At 38.8% G+C, this 18,678-nt stretch overlaps 2 protein-coding genes across 2 annotated transcripts in view; one reads left to right on the top strand and one right to left on the bottom strand.

Moving 5' to 3' along the window:
• UBE3C (ubiquitin protein ligase E3C) overlaps positions 1-18,678 on the top strand; it is a 75,233-nt gene that overhangs the window by 49,543 nt on the left and 7,012 nt on the right. Inside the window, exons 18-21 of the mRNA XM_063125932.1 lie at positions 687-934; positions 11,838-12,050; positions 16,660-16,848; positions 16,967-17,033. Of these exons, the coding sequence (XP_062982002.1) occupies positions 687-934; positions 11,838-12,050; positions 16,660-16,848; positions 16,967-17,033 (717 nt within the window). The remainder of the gene's footprint in view (positions 1-686; positions 935-11,837; positions 12,051-16,659; positions 16,849-16,966; positions 17,034-18,678) is intronic.
• The window catches only part of LMBR1 (limb development membrane protein 1), a 281,805-nt gene that overhangs the window by 258,530 nt on the left and 4,597 nt on the right, over positions 1-18,678 (bottom strand). The gene's annotated exons all lie outside the window — the stretch shown is intronic.

Genomic DNA, 18,678 nt, shown 5'->3' with positions numbered 1-18,678 from the left:
GGAAAGATAATCTTTCTATGGCAAAACTAGGCTTGCTCTCTGTCAAAAAATTTTTTGGCTACATAGGCGTTGTTGAAACACTAAAGTTCAGGGAGCAATAAAATGGAATCACCTTATTCAGTGAGTCAAGGGAATTTCTGGGCAAAAATAAAGAATTGGATATAAAAGGAGGTAGACCTAAGCCCTTGAAGTCTAATACAATGTGGTGATGCATATAGGAGAGGTATATATGAACCCTTCATGGTAGCCACTTTAAATCAGGCTACATGAATGTTCTTTCTGCATATAAACTGTTCATCATTCGAGAGCAACCAGCAATGCAGAAAAATTTGCACTGCCTGACTCCAAATCCACATTTTAAAAACTATTCTTTTAGTGGGGCTCCTAACACTGGTCATCTCTATATGGGAACCTGCTCCACTCAAAAGACTTCACAATGTGGTTTTAAAGGAACTGCTTTGGGAATGGGGTGTCTCCTATAAATAACCAACAAGAAGTAATTGTACTATGCAGTTTATTGGGTTTTAAGGAAGGTATTGACAAGTTGAGACAAACTACCTTTAGATTTAATATTTTGCTAATGCTTTAGGCTCTTAACTGCTTGATATTCCTTCAGGAAGTTGTTTCTAAATGAATGGATGTATAAAGGGTGTGTGGTGTATTACTTTTTTTGGTCATTTCTCCAGAACCTGATTTGAAAAAACGAATTCGTGTTCATTTACTTAATGCCCATGGTCTTGATGAGGCTGGTATCGATGGAGGAGGAATATTCCGAGAATTTCTGAATGAACTACTTAAATCAGGATTTAACCCTAACCAGGGTTTTTTTAAGACTACTAATGAAGGACTGCTTTACCCTAATCCTGCTGCACAGATGCTTGTTGGAGATTCTTATGCAAGGCACTACTATTTCCTTGGGAGGATGCTTGGAAAGGTAAAAATAATAATAATGTATATGTATACATAAGTGCTTGAATGCTACAACATGGAACAGAAATGGGGATTTGTATGTGAGTTCTCAGAAATGGAGAGAAACTGGGAAACAATAAACGGTTTCTTTACATACATTCCTTCTTTGTTTCAGGAGAAGAACATTTTCATTTTAATGGCACTGTTGTTTTGTCATTTGTAGTGTAGGCAGATAGTTGCATTCTATATATTTTTACATTCTGAGTCCATAAATAGTTCCAGGTATAAGTGAAAAGCTGCACACATTAGTCCAATATGGCATTTCAGATAATAATAATAATAATAATAATAATAATAATAATAATAATAATAATAATGTCTTTGTAAGTGGGTTCGACTGAAAGAAAGTCCATCTAAGCAATTTATAGACCACAGAGTCTGAAGCATCATTGTTTTAAAGCTGCAAATAAATGTCTGTATCATGCAAATTGTCTTACTACCAGAATAATGCACTAACATGATGCTAAACTTTGCAGCATGGATATGGCTTCTTTTCATGGGATCTCAGACCTGTTCACAGTCCAAAGTAAAGAAAAAATCAGTTTGGTTTTTATTAAGATGCTTTTTTGGCAGCATTTGCTCTTGCCTGTGATACATTTATTTATTTATTTATTTATTTATTTATTTATTTATGTATTTGTTTGTTTAAAACATATCCCACCCTATATCAATAAGATCTCAGGGCGGCATACAAATAAAAGCATACAGTATAAAAACAGTAAATATACACAGCTAAAAACAAATTAAACCATAAACCAAGTTTATTTATTTTATTTATTAAACTTATATACCGCTCCCATAGCGAGGGCTCTCTGGGCGGTTTACAGAAATTCTAAAATTGAGGTAAAAACAAGTATACAAAATTTAAAACTCTAAAACACAGAACATACACACATAAAGCATTAAAAACCGATTAAAAACTAAACATGTGGGTAATTAGGATGTGCCGCCATATGCCTGGGCAAAGAGGAAAGTCTTAACCTGGCGCCGGAAAGATAGCAGCATTGGTTCCAGGCGAGACTCATCAGGGAGATCATTCCACAGTCTGGGGGCCACCACCGAAAAGGCCCTATCCCTCGTTGCCACACTCCGAGCCTCTCTCGGAGTAGGCACCCGGAGGAGGACCTTAGATGTTGAACATAGTGACCGGGTATATTCACGTCGGGAGAGGCGTTCCGTCAGGTATTGTGGTCCCAAGTTAAAACAATATATAATTTAAAAGCAGTAAACCTATTAAAACAGTTAAAACAATGTGCCTAGTGAATTCAGCCATTAAAAGCTTTGTTTAAAGCCATGTTTTCACTTGGCACCGGAATAAAATCAGCGGCACCAGTCGGGCCTCCAAGGGGAGGGCATTCCACAGTCGGGAAGAGCACAGAACCATGATATGAGCAAGATTCTATTACTGATCACAGCCTTTCTACTTCCCTAGAGTCCCAGATGCCCTTTTAACTTTCAGTCAATTCAGTATGTTCCCACACAATACCTCAGGTTGCGCTGAGTGGGAAAGGTGCATTAGGGCCATTTCACACATTACATTCTTAGGTGTACATTTTTTTTAAAAGTGTCCATCTAAAAATGTAAATTGTGAGCTCCATAGATGTGCCTTTGCAACCAGGTGTCTTAGGTGCTATTCAGATATTCTTACATGTTCCCCATTGTGTGTGAGAGCAGAAACACAGCCATTGGCTCCATTCCTTCCATCACAGGGAGAAGTCCTATGCATGTAGGCTGCCCAAACAATTTAGAATCCTGCATGCTCAAAATTCTAGATCCTGTGTAGGTTCCCCATGCATTAAAGCAGGCTCCTTGCTTCAGAACATTCACCCCAATGTATGGAAGCAATGTATGTAGCTGGGACTTGCAGGGGCCATGATGGTGGATGTGGGGCCAGCTAGTTCAGTCCTGCTGTCACCCAATGGAATGCCTGAATAGGGCTGAATAAAGCCGTACTCATCAGGTAGTCTAAATGAGTAGCAGCTCCCTGCTGAGTCTGGGTTTGCTTCAATATGGTATGTGAAATGACCCTTACCAGAACATCTAGTTCGCTTAAAACCTCCACGCACTGGTGTTTATATATGCAGCTACCTGTAACTCAGACTTGGAAAACTATTCAGGTTGTAAAAAAACTTACCTTGCCAACAGCTGAAACGCAGAAGCCATTGCATTTTGCCTGGATATTAACTGCTTAAAAGTATAAAAGAAAAAGAAGAAGCTTGACTTCTGGTTGCGAAAGACTAAATAATGTTGCTGTATACTTTGAAATTAGAGGGAACCCAGTTGCCTATCATTTTGAAAGCAGCAAGCTATTTCTGTGCAAGTCCTGTGTTTACACAAGGTACAAAATGACTGTGTTATTTAATAATTAGCTGCACCCAGGTGCAGAAATATCCTTTAACTGGCACGTTTGGAAAGTTGATGAATTCAACAGCAAGATAAGGCACGGCCTTGCTATTGAATCCCTGCCTTACTAGTCTGTCCCTGCCAGATTTGTGGCTTTAGTTGAAGACCTTGTTGAATACTTATTCATCCATTTATAAAAATGCCTCCATTTCATCCATTTGCAAATAATTTCTAAAATGCAGCAGTATGTTAAATAAAAGCCTTTGTGTAAATAAATTTCATATGTTGCAAAGGAAGCAGTCTGGCATCTAAGCAATTTCTTATTTGTATAAAACAAAAAGGCAAAGAGTATTGCTGCTGAGAACTCTATATGTCACAATGTTATCAGAAAACAAATACATTAAAATCGAATAATTTACATATATTCTGAGTTTAGATAGCCCTTCAGTCAAGTATGTTTTAGTTAGGGAGAGCTTTGGCTATGGGCGACATAGAAATGTAATAAATAAATAGTGTTGAATTTCTCTCACTTGCAATAAATGTTCTGGTGCTTCTCGCTCCATTTGAAGAGATTGCATTTAATCGCTTTCAATATATAATAATAAAACTTTTAAAAACCCTTAACTGTTGTGAATGCAATTGTTTTTCAATGTTCTTCAGGTCCTGAAAGAACTACTTACGTCTCTTAGGGGAAAGAAAGTTATTAACCCCATCACCCTAAAATATATCTGTGAAGTAGATGTCTTCACTATTTATATCTGTGAAGTAGATGTCTTCACTATTCACTATGATGTCTTCACAAGGCTTGCAAATATTTACGAAGGACTTGTATACATGCCAACCCAGAAATAAGGCCCATTGAGGTTAGTGGAGCTTACTCCCAGGTTAGAGGGTAGAGAATTGCAACCTTTATTGATAATTTGGTTAGAGTACATAGGAAGCTGCCATTGGTCCATCTAGCCCAATATTGTCGACATTGACTGTATGGCAACGGCCCTCAGGAGTTTCAGGTAGGATTCTTTCCTCGCCCTACCTGGAGAAACCAAGGATCAGACCTGGGACCTTCTTCATGCAAAGCATGTGCTCTATCACACTGAGCTATGGCCCTGATTTTGAAACATTTTCATTGACTAAAATAATATTTATTTATTTATTTACAATATTTATATACTGCTCCCCATTCAAAATGCTGGAGCAGTGTACAAGATAAAATAAAATAAAAACAGAATACAAACGCACTAAAATAGATTTTTAAAAACAAACAACTAAATGCAAAGTAAACCATGGCTGGTCATCCAGGGAAGGCTTCCAGGAACGATGGCGTTTTCAGGAGACACCGAAAGGAATACAAAGTTGGCGCCTGCCTGACCAATAAAGGCAGGGAATTCCATAGGAGGGGGGCTACCACACTGAAGGCTCTTCCCCTGGTGGACTCCAATCGGAGAGGTCTATGTGGAACCACCAGGACTATGCCCTCGGATGCCCTCAGTGACCGAGAAGGTTGATAGGGGATTAACTAAGCAGCAGATTAATTGGATTAATTGAGCAGCAGATTTTAAAGTGGTGGGAGTTTTAAATCCAACACATCTGGTAGGCTCCAGGTTGGGAAAGGCTGCATTCCGTCTTCCCTCTCTCACAGCAGGGAGTGCCTCTGCTAGGATGATGCTACACATGCATCATCTAGAAACAAAATATGCCTTTTGCTTCAGAACTCTCTTTTTCTTGCATGGAAACTTGATTTAGGGCGCAATCCTATGCATGTTTAGACAGAAAAAAGTCCTGGCTGGGGAATGCTGGAAGTTGTGGGAATGTTTTTCTGTCTAAACATGCATAGGATTGTGCCCTTAAGCAATTGACTAAAGCTCATATGACTAATAAGCTAAGATTCCTTTAATCAGGTGACAGCCTTAATTGCCACCTTTCCTTTGTGTGTGTGTGTGACAGGACTCCTGTGGCTTTTAAGAGTTTCATGACAAGTAAAAGCTTCCCCCAGTACTGCATTTTTGCAGTAGGGAAATTACTGAATTTTTGTGTCATGCAGCTGTCAAGGGAGCAGGTGTCCTGCCAGAAGAGTGGGCAGTCCTAAAGGTAACAAGAGCCATCCTAAATTTGGAGTAGGTAGTGTTCTGAGCCTGTCTTGTGCTTGGAGGACCTGGGTCATAACTTCCGTGGTTCATTCTTCTTACCTGAAACAATTATCAAATAAAAATCCAAATCCTTTTTGTAGAGTTTTAAGTTCTCCTAAAAGAAAACCCCAAAATACCTTAATTTCATTAGGTAAACTGTATTTGACCTTTCATTTCAGTTATTTGCTGTAGCTATGTTGATTAAAGTCTTTGCATGTTGTTAATGGTGTAAAGAAATGTGTACTTCTGTAATGCAGCTAAATCATTTCCAAGTAATATGCAGTAGCTAATGATTCAGAAGTTTGAGAATTCAATGTTGTTCAATAGATTTTTATTATTTCCTAATCTAAATTTATTTTTAAAATGGTTAACCCAACTGGTAGTCTTCTTTCTACTAGTTTCTTTCACATAACCAATTATCTTTTCATTACAAATGACTAAACCTAGTACCAGCATTTATAAATATGTGTCTAGCACTAAAAGACTACTAAAAGTGTGGTATTTTAAACACTAAATCTTTGAGAGGGAAATGATTGTATTGATTGATTGTGATATTTATTGGGTCATAATGTATTTAAATTTTCTTTAATGCATATGTTAGTGATTGTTTACTGTGATAAAGTGCACAAAGGTCTCTGCAAGCAATTCTACATGGAAAGAATTACCTCACGCCAGTGGTCACTTCTCAATTAAAAGTTCCATTAGCAGATGATTCCAGCTTCTGGTTTGTGTACTGATTGCATTTTATAGCTCCTAAATCAGGCTTCCTAGGCAGGGAATAAATAAACAGTTAAAGTATGTGGTAATGGCATCCTGATCTTTTTTTGCCTCTGGAAACACCTAGGTCCATTTAAGTCAATTAGGTTCAGAATATTTACTGAAATAAATTGTCGTGTTTGAACTCTTACTGAAAATGAGTACTTTGCTGATTTGAAGATATTGATTTGTCTTGATATGTGTCCCCACCATTTTAGATTAATGATAGTTACCTTCATGCAGGGTTTTTTTTTAATGATTCATTTAACAAAGTTATACTTTGTGCAGGTAATTTCCTTCTAAGAGCTCATATTCATTTCTACATGAGTTTGTAACAGAAGAATTCTTCTGAATGCAGTACTCATGCTTTAAAATGTCAGCTGCAATATATGCAGACTTGTCCTAAGCACATAAAATACCCCTTTCTAACTACGGACTGATACAGGCATTTGCACTTATTGGGACTGTTATGTGCACAGAACCAGCTGTGCAGCTGTGTGAAATGATGATAATATGGATTGACAAGCAGTCAGTGTGTGTGTGTGTTTGCTTCTGTAGAGATAGCCAAACTTCCCAGTGGTGGCCTGAAGATGTGTTATAGTTCAGATTGGGAAAAGCTGAGATGCCAGCTGGGGAGGTAGCAATAGTAAATTAGCATGACAGCCTTCGTTGTAGAACTAGTGAATGGACCTAGCTTCAGATCAGTTGGAAGAGCCCTTAATTTGATAAAGTAAAGCTTTCACTCAAATGGGGTGGGCACCATGTGTCCAACTCTATCAGCTGTTGTCAGCTGCACCATGACAGCGGCCTAGGCATGACCCTGTGCCATGGTGCACCACAATAGCCCCTTGAAGGAAGGGTTAGTCTACATCATTCTCTTGAGGGAGGGGGGCTGCCCCACAGCAGGGGCGGACAGCCATACAACTGTCCCTCAGACCTCTCCCCTGAGTTCAAACTGTGTCAACTCCAAAGCTGTGCACTGAAAAAGGACATCTGCAACCTAGTGACCAAAGATGGCACTGCAGGCTTCAAACAGATGGACACATTTTAATTAGTTAACTGAAATTAATGCATCTGAAACAAAATCACCTAGGTCCACAATCCTTGGGTCCCCTTAGTATGTGTGATATGTTTCAGGTGTCTATGTTTCATGTGGTGCTCACAGACCCCCTTTTATTAACATAGATTTATTTAGTGCAATGGAGAGAGAGAGAGAGAGAGAGAGAGAAAAGAGCAATAGCTTAAAATAACAAATTTTCCCTATTAATATAGCATAGGCCATAGCATTGTTCTTCGGTGTTAGAATTAAAGTATGTAGTTGTTTTTCTGTTTATATTTGTGAGTAATTGTTTCTTTAGTGTAAAGGAGCAAATACTGAGTGTTTAAGAAAAAGGATATAGGGGATAAAGCCCATTTTTATTCATTAGTCAGGGGTAGCAATGTGATTTATCAGGGAAGCGTGTGTATTAGAAAATGTTATAAAAAATAGTTCAGCCTTCCCCAATCTGGTGCCCTTCAGATATTTTGGACTACAACTCTCAGCATTCCTGACCATTGTGCTGATGGCTGGGAAGTTTATGCCCAAAACATCTGGAGGGCATCAAGTTGAGGGAACCTGATCTAGTTGATCTTCACATTCTCTCCTCTTTCCTGGGCAGGGACAACCTAGCCACAGTGGTTCATGTGCTGGTAACTTCCCGATTAGACTACTGCAATGCACTCTACGTTGGGTGGCCCTTGACAACGACTTGGAAGTTGCAGCTGGTGGAGATTGCAGCAGCTAGACTGCTCACCGGAACATCCTATAAAGACCATATAACACCAGTGTTAAAAGAGTTGCATTGTCTGCCTATATGCTTCCGTTTGGAATTCAAGGTGTTGGCAATGACCTTTAAAGCCCTAAACCGATTGGGACCTCAGTACTTGAGGGAGCACCTTTCCCTATATATGCCTGCCCAAGATTTGAGATCTGCTGGAGGAGCCCTCCTCTGCGTCCCACCAATGTGAGGTATACATTATGGTGGGACATGGGAGAGGGCTTTCTCTGGGGTGGCACCCTGGTTGTGGAATACCCTTCCCTTGGAGGCCCGACTGGCGCCAACTCTGGCTTCATTTCGGCCCCAAGTTAAAACATGGCTCTTTATCAGACCATTTGAGGGCTAAATTCTCCATGGTCACACATAGTTTTGTTTTTAATGTCTTTTTTTTAAAAAAAAAAAATCAACTGGTTTTAGTTTGTTAACGATTTAATACTTTTTTTAGCTGTGTATATTGTGTTTACGTTGTTCTGATTTTATCTGTATGCTGCCCTGAGATCCCAGTGATATAGGGTGGGATACAAATGTTTCAATTAATAAATAAAATAAAAAGTTCTTTTGTAGCTGGCAGAGGGTCAGAGTGACATACAGGGGTGAGCAGGGCACACTGCTGCTTTCTTGCCCCTCACCAATTGGGAATGTGCCCTCTTTGTCATTTGGTCATTATCTAAGGTGTTCTTGCTGTGATGATGAACCACGCGCCTGACGTAATGTGCTGAAGAGACCCTTACTCTCCAGCATAGTCTTTCAGTTTACTTCATTATCCAGAACCATTGGATTGTGTGATATGGTATTCAGTTTTTTTCCATCGTTCTGCTTAACTTTCTGGTCATGGAAAACAATTGTGAGCACCATACACATTGGTGTCATAGGATTTTTAGTGTTTAGTACTAGCTTCTTGGATTTCCTGGCGATGGAATTTAGGAAGAGCATCTTTTGGTCGCAGGACTTACATTTGAGCATAAACAGGGTAGGTGCCGCAATCTGAAGTGGATTGTCTTATAATCAAATCCCTTTGGTTTTCAACCTAAGTAACTATGGGCCTGTTCAGAAGACACCTTAAACCATAGCTTTAACCATAGTGGTTAAGCCAGAAAGCCAGGCTGTGTTCAGAAGACACCTTAAACCATGGCTTTAACAATGGTTAATAAGGCTTTTCGCTTTATTCAACGTGGTTAAAGCCGTGGTTTAAGGTGTCTTCTGAATGCAGCCTGGCTTTCTGGCTTAACCACCATGGTTAAAGCCATGGTTTAAGATATCTTCTGAATGGGGCCTATATAATTTACTTCTAGGTATGCTTAGTTTTGTAGTCTTAGGTTACTGCCGTTCCACAGCCAGACCACGTTATGTGCAAACAAGCAAGCCCTGACAAATCACATGCGTACTAGGAACAGGGTTAGTATGTGAATCCATTTCTGTGCAATATCTGCTGGTGGTGTGGCTAGAAGGAGACTACATCAGCAAAATGGAGCTGTCGGTAGTGTCTATTTCAATGCAAAAGTGTAAACTTAGATTCCTTTCTGTTGTGTATTTTTTTAGTTCTTAACTTGAAAATGAAGGATCAAGGTGAGCTTGGCTTGGCCAAGGAAACTTCAGAAGACAGGGCATTTGTGCAATGTGAGGCTTATTATATTTTGCCACCTGGAAAGAGCAGAGCTCAACTGTGATTAACTTAACAAAGAATTATTGTGCATTTGAGAGATGTTCATTACAAAACTTAGCTTTTACTCTAATTGGAATATTAACGATTCATCTTACCTTGTTTATGAATGTTTCTTTTCACTTTTTTTATTTGGAAGAACTTGGCTATGGAAAGCTGTATTTAATTAAAATGACAATCAAGATTGAACAATCAAGGTGGCCTAAAAATGCTTTATATAGTTTTTAGATTAAGTTATAAATGTTTGCTGTGGAGCTACCTGAAGATTGATAGAGATGCATTTGAAAAGCATTATTTTTTTATTGATTCTTAATGTAGTAAATTACTAAAGTTATTTGGCAGCAAACAGAAATGGCCTGTGATGTTGTTAACATTTATTCTCCTGATAGCACCACAATTTGCATTAATTGCATTGCTAGTGCACTCACTTATATTAAAAGGCTTCTACTATAATTAATCCTTTTTATTTCAAATCATTTTGGCACAATTTCCAGCAATAAACACTCATAAAAGACAGACACTTGAAAAATAACATGCAGGTCCCTTCAATATACCTATTGCTATTTTCCCTTGACACGGAGTTATTGATAGGCTTCTAGGAGCCAGTGTTACATATGGCTAAGAATTAAGACCCAAATGAAAAATGGTAAGTGGATTATTTTGCATAAAAAATAGACGGTTCTTGAATCTGTGTAATTAACCTGTGTTTAGAAAATACCTTGATTTATGCCTACATTTGTATTTCACTTGCATACATTATGGAAATTTAATTTATAATCCATTTAGCTGATGTGATCATAGTGTTTAGGGCCATCATTTATTAGTGTGTGTATATTAAATGCTTAAAGGCTTAAACCTGACTTGTGTTTTTAAAAACCAGGGAAGGTGGGGATTGTACAACTGCAGAAATATTTGGTGAGTCATAGATGAAATTCCACTTTAAATTCTGGAAGCTTTGATATATTTAAGAATGTAGTAGTGTGTGTGTGTGTGTGTGTGTTTGTGTTACTAATTCAGAATCGCAAACATTGACCTTGCAGATTGCAAATTAATGATTTACACTAGAAGTTTACTTTTTAAATTCAGCTATACAAATGAAGGTTTCAGTTTCCATGCCTGTACTGAATCATTTAGTTGTGCTTATAGAATGCCTCTTTGGCTTTGATCTCTTGGTGGCAGGTCGAAAGTGTCACACAGCATCTATGTGTTAAGGTATCTTTGATAGGGCATCAATGGATGATTGGTGCTCTTTGATGCTATTCTAAGGTCTATAATTCATCATTGTCTTGATCTTGCGTGCAGAAAGTTTTGAAGTGTTGAATTTGGAAATAATATATAGTATTTCTGCCCTCATATACATTCATGTTAGTATGGAATGCAGGGCTGTGACAAATCAGTACACAAAGCTAAAAGGTTGGGGTTAGAAATATATAGCATAGAAATTATTTAAAACAAATGTAGAGTGACAAAGAGTGACCTGATTGCACTTAAATGCTAACTATGGGTTAAACAACCCATAGTTGGGGCTGCCCACTGCCTTTCACCTGCTCACCACTTCTGCTTTGCAGTTTGTTGTTGGATAAAAACTCCAGGTTGTTTGTCCCTCAACAACCCAGAGTTCTGGGTTCACACATCATATCAAAGGCTGAGGAATGTTCCTGGGTTTTGAAAACAGGTGCGCAACAACAAACGTGTGGAAGAGAGTGCACTCGTTCGCTTTGGTGCAGTCCCACCAATTCATGGGTTAAGCAATTGGTGTTAAGTGCAAACCCGGTCAGCCATAACTTCTAGTGCTAAATTGAACATTGTCTTTGGCATGACTCTGTGGGTACAGATAGGGTCATCTCTACGCCTGTACGCCTGGTATTAACACACAAAGTGGCATATTGTTCAGTTTTAACAACAAAACTGCCTAAAAATGCGTAGGGACTAGGCCTGTTTTATATATATGGATGGTAGGGCTTGTCAAAATGAAAGATTGGTGCGGGTATATAAAGGAAGAGAGACCTTTCTATTATTTTAATGCTTAGAAATTTACTCTGTTGCTAAGGTTGGTCTTTTTACTGGAGAATTTAAATGGAAGTTTCTGAAATGAAAGAATATATTAAATATTCAGAGTATATCGAAATGGGTGAATTAATGTTCAACTTTACTTTTTTTTTTAAGGCTTTATATGAAAACATGCTGGTTGAGCTTCCATTTGCCAGCTTTTTTCTCTCCAAGTTGCTGGGGACAAGTGCAGATGTGGACATTCATCACTTGGCTTCACTAGATCCTGAAATGTACAAAAACCTGCTTTTCCTGAAGAGCTATGAAGGGGATGTTGAAGAACTTGGGCTGAACTTTACTGTGGTGAATAATGACTTGGGAGAGGCACAAGTAAGCGACTCCTTCCCCCCCTTCCCATTCTGTAGCCAGTTAACTATTAATTTCACAGCAACATTTGTATTCAGATGTCATAGTGATAAGGCACGTGTACAACAACTGCTGTTTGTGCAGCATGGAGTCAAAGCATACAAACTCTGGCTACTTCATTGCTTTGGACTGACACTCATCAAACCAAAAAGTCAGCTCATGTGGCAAGTGGCACTTGCTTTTAGATACCAAGTTTTACTGCTGTAAAGGGGAAATTATTACTTGATGTTCATGAGAGAAATAGCTTGTAGTTAAATGAAAAATATTTTGCATTGATACTACGTTTTTCAGTTGAAATCGGAAGCACTTAAATGTTTGGATAGATAGAGAAAATACTTTATTTTTTTAACAAGTGTCAAGATATTTGTTTCATTTTCTGTTGAATTGTTTTCAGAGAGCAATTGTTTTAGTTAATGACTTTTAAATGCTGACACGGATGGTAAAAAATACTCAATTTATAGATGTTCAAGATAACATGATTGGTAACTTTATTTGGTCAATAGTGATCAGAATGGAAAACATAGCATTAGATTACAAAAGCAGCCCTCCAACATGTGAACTGCAGTCTCATTCTCCTAGCTATTAAACTTGAGATGACAGACAACAATTTGAATTCTGAAATACACATTTGAATATATGTTTATTAAGGAGCTGTCTGAAGTGAAATGTGTGAGCTACAAGTAGTCAGTATCTCTAGATATTTAGTAAATATCTTTGGGATTTCTGGACAAGACATTTAACTTTTAAGGGCAGGACCTAGTTGTACTTAGATCCCATTGAAATCAGTGGGTTTTAAATCATGACTAACGTGTCCCATTGGTTTCAGTGGGATCCAAGTTCAACTTATTTGGTCTGGATTCAAACCCTTGTTAGTTTGCAACAAGCCAATATACAAATTGGGCTCTCTTTCTAATTGTGGGTTTAGTTTGCAAAGAGTATATTGGCCTGGATCCAAAAGAATAACACAATTAGTTTGATGTACCCTAGGGATGTTTGGGCTTATGCACCCTCTCCCCCAATTGTGTAGCAAACTTTTTTCCTGAAACTGAGTGGAGTTTGAAAATAACCTTTTTATATATAAAGAGGGTCAGCCCAAGCCCTTAGATTCACCTAAAGCATCTCTTTGGATTTTACTCATTGTAATTGCTTCCAGTGGGTGCTTCTGTTAATACCTTCTTTGAAAGAATTTAAAGAGAATAATTTCATATCTTAATTAGAAGTCTTTATAAGTAATCATGTCTGAATTTATTGGTAAATTCAGTTACCAATAAAGAAAGGCTGTTATATTTTGGGGAAGTTCCACTTTTAGGGGCAGTCCTAATCACACATACTTGATGATACATACCATTGTAATTAATGGGATTTCTTAGTAAACCCTGCTGAGTGTGGGTTCTAAAACTGATATAGCTGATACATCTATCCCCAAAAAGTCTGTCAGATATTTGTTAGAGTAGTCAGAGGAAATGGAAGGCTATTGAATAGGGTGACCATATGAAAAGGAAGACAGGGCTCCTGTATCTTTAACCGTTGCATAGAAAAGGGAATTTCAGCAGGTGTCATTTGTATGCATGTCGCACCAGGTGAAATTTCCTCTTCATCACAACAGTTAAAGCTGCAGGAGATATACTGCAGCTATACTGTGACCAGATTTAAAAGAGGGTAGGGCACCTGCAGCTTTAACTGTTGTGATGAAGAGAAAATTTCACCAGGTTCTCCATATATACAAATGACACCTGCTGAAATTCCCTTTTCAATACAACTGTTAAAGATACAAGAGCCCTGTCCTTCATTTCATATGGTCACCCTTCCATTGGAAAGAAAGCTAGCAAGAACATTCACACCTACCTAAACTTGTTTAGCGTTTAAATATTGGTACCATTGCTTGTAAGAATGCTTATTGTAACTGCCTGTACAAAAAGAATGCATTGTATGCATTTTTGTGAGTTGTAAAGGTTCTATACCAAACCCCAACAATGAACCACAGTTTGTCTGAACCAGGCCTTTGTCTTGAAATAACTGAATACCTTAATTATACCACATACTGAGTGCTCATGATATGGTTTTCATTTAAGAACCAGTTTTATTGCCAAATAAATAATTGCCTAATAAACAAATTCCTAATATATACACCATAAATATAATATCATAAATTGCAGCATGCATGATAGGGCTCATCAGGCATTGGACAGAGAAAGCTGCCTTATGCTGAATCAGAACATTGGTCCGGTTAGCTAAGACTGACCTGGTTCACATGACATGGTGCAACTCATCATTGTGGGTTATTGAGCCCACAATGAGCTGCGACACCTGAGAGCACCACTTTCCATATCCCACCTCCCTTCTCAGGGGTTGTCATGTCATGCAAATCCAACGAGCATGGGTTATGCGAGTGTTAAACAAGTCTTGCATAATCCACGGTCTGTTCTAGGGTTATGCACATGACGCATGGTCACTAGGTTCACATGACACGACAATCCTCGAGCAAGGGTTGGATATGCAAAATTGCAACCGCATGCACCCTGCACATGCCACACCTCAACAATGGGGTGTCGTGTCATGTGAACCACCCCAGTATTTCTATGCTGAATTGTGGCATTTTAGGGTTTTTTAAAAAAGCAACTTTTGCAGATTTACCTGGAAATGCTGGGAATTAAATCTGGGACATTTTATATCCAAAGCATGTGTTTTGTTATTGTGTTTTATTCCTTCGAAAACCTTACCCTTTTTAAAGAAAACAAATTGTAAAATGTATTGACAAACTTGGCTTCATATAAAAGTTGAGTGTGTTTAAATTGTGTTGATCGCAACCCACCAATATACTATGGCAAGCATTATTCAGTAGAATAGTAGTTCCAAATAAATGTGCACTGCTATGAATGTGGTTATATTTTTCTTGGCAGTCTTATACAAAAGGAATCCAACATGGAGACCTCCTTCTAGACCAGGGTGTGTTACCATATTTGTTTGACAGAGGGACAGAAGGTTGTGAGTAGTTTTTAAGTCTAGCTATGTGTGTGCCAGTCCCAGCAAATTCTGTTTTTTCTAGAAATAATATACAACTAGAGAGAACTGGAACTAGAACGTTCTGGATATTTCTTCAGGATACTTGAATCCTCAGTTTGGGTGCCTGGGGATTTTCAGCATGCAAGAGATTGGTGTTGTTGCCAGGATTTTGCTGCACCAAAGCCCTTTTGAGGCAAATATCTGGCATGGCTTTGAGGTCCTCATGGTGGTGGTTTCACTGAACCCTTACTACTCCAGAAACCTTGAAGCATACAAAGTACAGCCTAGCATGACCTGGTGATATCTTCAGTCCACATCAGACTTACCTCACATACTATTTCTGAAATAGACTGGAATCCACTGGAATGTGACCTCTGCAGATATCTAAAATGTTTGGGGAATTCTTTCAGATCCAACAGTTTTGCAGAGTAGAGTCCAATTGATTCCTTGCTCCATCAAAGCTTTCTTGACGAACTGCTGGCTTTTGCTCATCCATAATTATATGTTAAAATATTCATGGTTAAAATGTTAAGCATATTCTTAACAATCTTGACCTTATAATTTGATTGTCTTTTGCTGATAAAGCCTCTAATGTTCTTTTTTGGCTTCACTGTGTTCAAAACAAAAACGAAAGCTTTGAGAATAGGTATATGCCTGTCGTGATCAGGCCTGTTCCCCTTAGTTTTGGGGAGGGAGTTTCAGGCTATCAATCGGAATCAGATTCTGAAACTGAGCTACCAGCTGACATGGGAAGTCGGGGAGGAGGTTTTCCCAGGCTCTTCACCAGCCAGGGAAGGATCTTCACCAGAGCTTATCAGTGAAAACCTTAGTAACTCAGGGTCTGTGAAAACTCAAGAATCCTCTGCGGGGGAAGGGACTTCTAAACTGACCGATCCTAGAGTCCGCCACAGATTGTATCAGGCAGAGCTAAAAGGAGAAAGGTGATCAGCTCGCTTAGCTTCATGCCAAAAGCTTCTTCAGAAGGAGACTCCCTGAAGTTAAAGAACTCAGCGAAAAGACCTTCCCTTATTGTTGAAAGGACAATTGTCTCGCTTAATAAGAGAAGTTTTGTCTAGAGGAAACTTCCTAGTGTTTAGACTCAAGTGTGAAGAGATGTTTATTGGCTGAATAAAGTTTTGTGGATTACTTGGCAGACATCTTTATTGTCTCCCGTTGAGTGGGAAGGCTTAGAAACATGACAATGCCTATTCAGCCAGCTGTGAATTAAGACCGCTTGCATAGTTTTAAATAAACTCTATAGTTATGTTATGCCACCTAGTGGTAGACATGACAAAATAGCCCACATCAGTTTCCGCACTGCCAACGTTTAGGTTGTATGCACTTCTAGGCAAGGACTGATTTTTGCTTGTTACTTTTTAAATGCCCATTGTATTAGTGGCATTCTATAAAAATATGCATTAATTACTGATTAACTAAGTTTGGGGTGTACGGATTGCTGTGCCTCAAAACCCCAAATCCAAAGAATCCAATTTGGATTTGGGGTGCAAATTACAAGACATTGTCTAGAGAGTGTGCCATTTATTTCATAGAAGACTTTTATGTTTTACAGGTGGTGGAACTGAAGCCTGGTGGAAAGGATATTCCTGTCACTAGTGCTAACCGAATTGCATACATTCATCTTGTGGCAGACTACAGGTTAAACAAACAAATCAGACAACATTGCCTTGCATTTAGACAGGGTCTTGCCAACGTTGTTAATCTTGAATGGCTTAGAATGTTCGATCAGCAAGAAATTCAGGTATTATTGCATAACTCTATGGAGAAAATAATTATTTTGATAATTTTTTTAAAAAATCAGAGATTTGAATATCCTGCCAGAAATTAAAACTATTTACTTTCCCCCCCTTGCATTCTAGGTTTTGATTTCTGGTGCACAGGTTCCTATTAATCTAGATGACCTTAAAACTTTCACAAACTATTCAGGCAAGTATATTGTAATTAAATGAGCTTTCACTAGCCAAAATGAAGGGCATGGCCCAGGAAAGTTCTGCACAATTAATTCTTGTTGATTTCAGTAAAAGAATTAACTATATGTTTAACTTTTTCCTATGGAAATTAAGGGGACTTACTTTTAATTGAACCATGCCCCAATTCACAAATTCTAAGAAAAATATTGAGTTTTGCTTTTTAAAAACAACTGACTCAGTTACGATTTAGTGAGATTTGGGAGAATGAGCGATCAGGTGCCATAACATCAAAGATAAAATGTACTAGTACAATGCACCTTTTTCAGCTCTTTGGTATCCTTTTTGAGGTGCAGTGACAAGAACTGTACACTGTGTTCCACGTGAGGTCACACCATAGATTTGTATAAAAAACCATTATGATATTGGCAGTTTTATTTCCGATTCCTTTCCAATTGATACCCAACATGGAATCAACTTTTTCACAGCAGCTGCACACTGGGTCAACATTTTCATCAAGTTATCCACCACAACCCCAAGAGCTCTTTCCTGGTCAGTCTTTCTAGCTCAATACCCCTCAGCACAGGGATAGGCAACATGGTGCCCGTGGGCCTCAATGTGCCCTTGGACACTTTTCTTGGCCTCGGCTGCCTCCTCCTTTTTTTTTTTCAATTACTGGCAGCTGGAATTGGTTCAAAGCAAAGTGAATGTCTCTTGCTGCACCTGTTTACTTTCCCCTTGAATACTTCTGAGTTACGCATGGGGCTGAGAGACATTCTCAGGAAATGCAGATGGCAGGTGCACCCATTTTGTGATGGTGCCCAGTACAATTTCTCAAATTGCCAAATTTGCCCACAGGCCCCAAAAAGTCCTAATTACTATATTTCATTTCATTTATTATATTTCTATAATGCTCCATAGCCAAAGCTCTCTGGGCGGTTTACAAGGGTTAATATTTTGTATTGAACTCTTTCTCCATAGAGTTCAGACCAATATAATTGAGGTTCCCAGATTATCTTCCTTCTTAATATTAGTCTGAGTCAGAGCTACATAGGCTTGGAGATGAAACTACCTCAGGTGCTTTCCCTCACTCATACTTTTATTTTCTCGATTTTCCTTAATGTGCAAACCAGTTCCTATGGATTTGGCTGTTTTTCTGCACCCTGGGCTGTTTCCAACATGTGTTGAATCTCGTAGGTGTTGCTAATTCAGTGCATCTATGAAAAAGCTAATCACAAATTCCCATTTTGTGGCATGGTATGTGCCATTCTTTTGCTCTCAATCTGCACAGTTCAGATGTGACAGATGGCTCTGCACCCTTTGGTTCCTTTGCTGGCACATGTAGACTACAGTCTGCATACCTGGCTTCCTGCACTGAATGCTGTGGCTGCGTTCAGACAACACGATAGTCAATAGTGGGGTAATAATCAACTCGACAGTTGTTTATCTAGGGGTACTCCCCACACGACATGGTTATAATCAACTGTGGTGTGGATTAGGATCAGCATTGACTATTAGTCCATGCTGAGTTGACTTGCTCATCCCCTGCCCTCTCTCCCCCTCAGTTCTCTCACTAGTATCTCATCAGCCATTGCTGCCGAAAATCTATCCTTCCAACTGGACTGGAGTGGCAGTGACCGCTTTGACTGCTCTTGTCTTGCAAC

Source organism: Elgaria multicarinata, chromosome 1 (genome assembly GCF_023053635.1).
Source record: "Elgaria multicarinata webbii isolate HBS135686 ecotype San Diego chromosome 1, rElgMul1.1.pri, whole genome shotgun sequence".
Taxonomy (NCBI): domain Eukaryota; kingdom Metazoa; phylum Chordata; class Lepidosauria; order Squamata; family Anguidae; genus Elgaria; species Elgaria multicarinata.
This window is presented reverse-complemented; position numbering and strand designations above follow the sequence as displayed.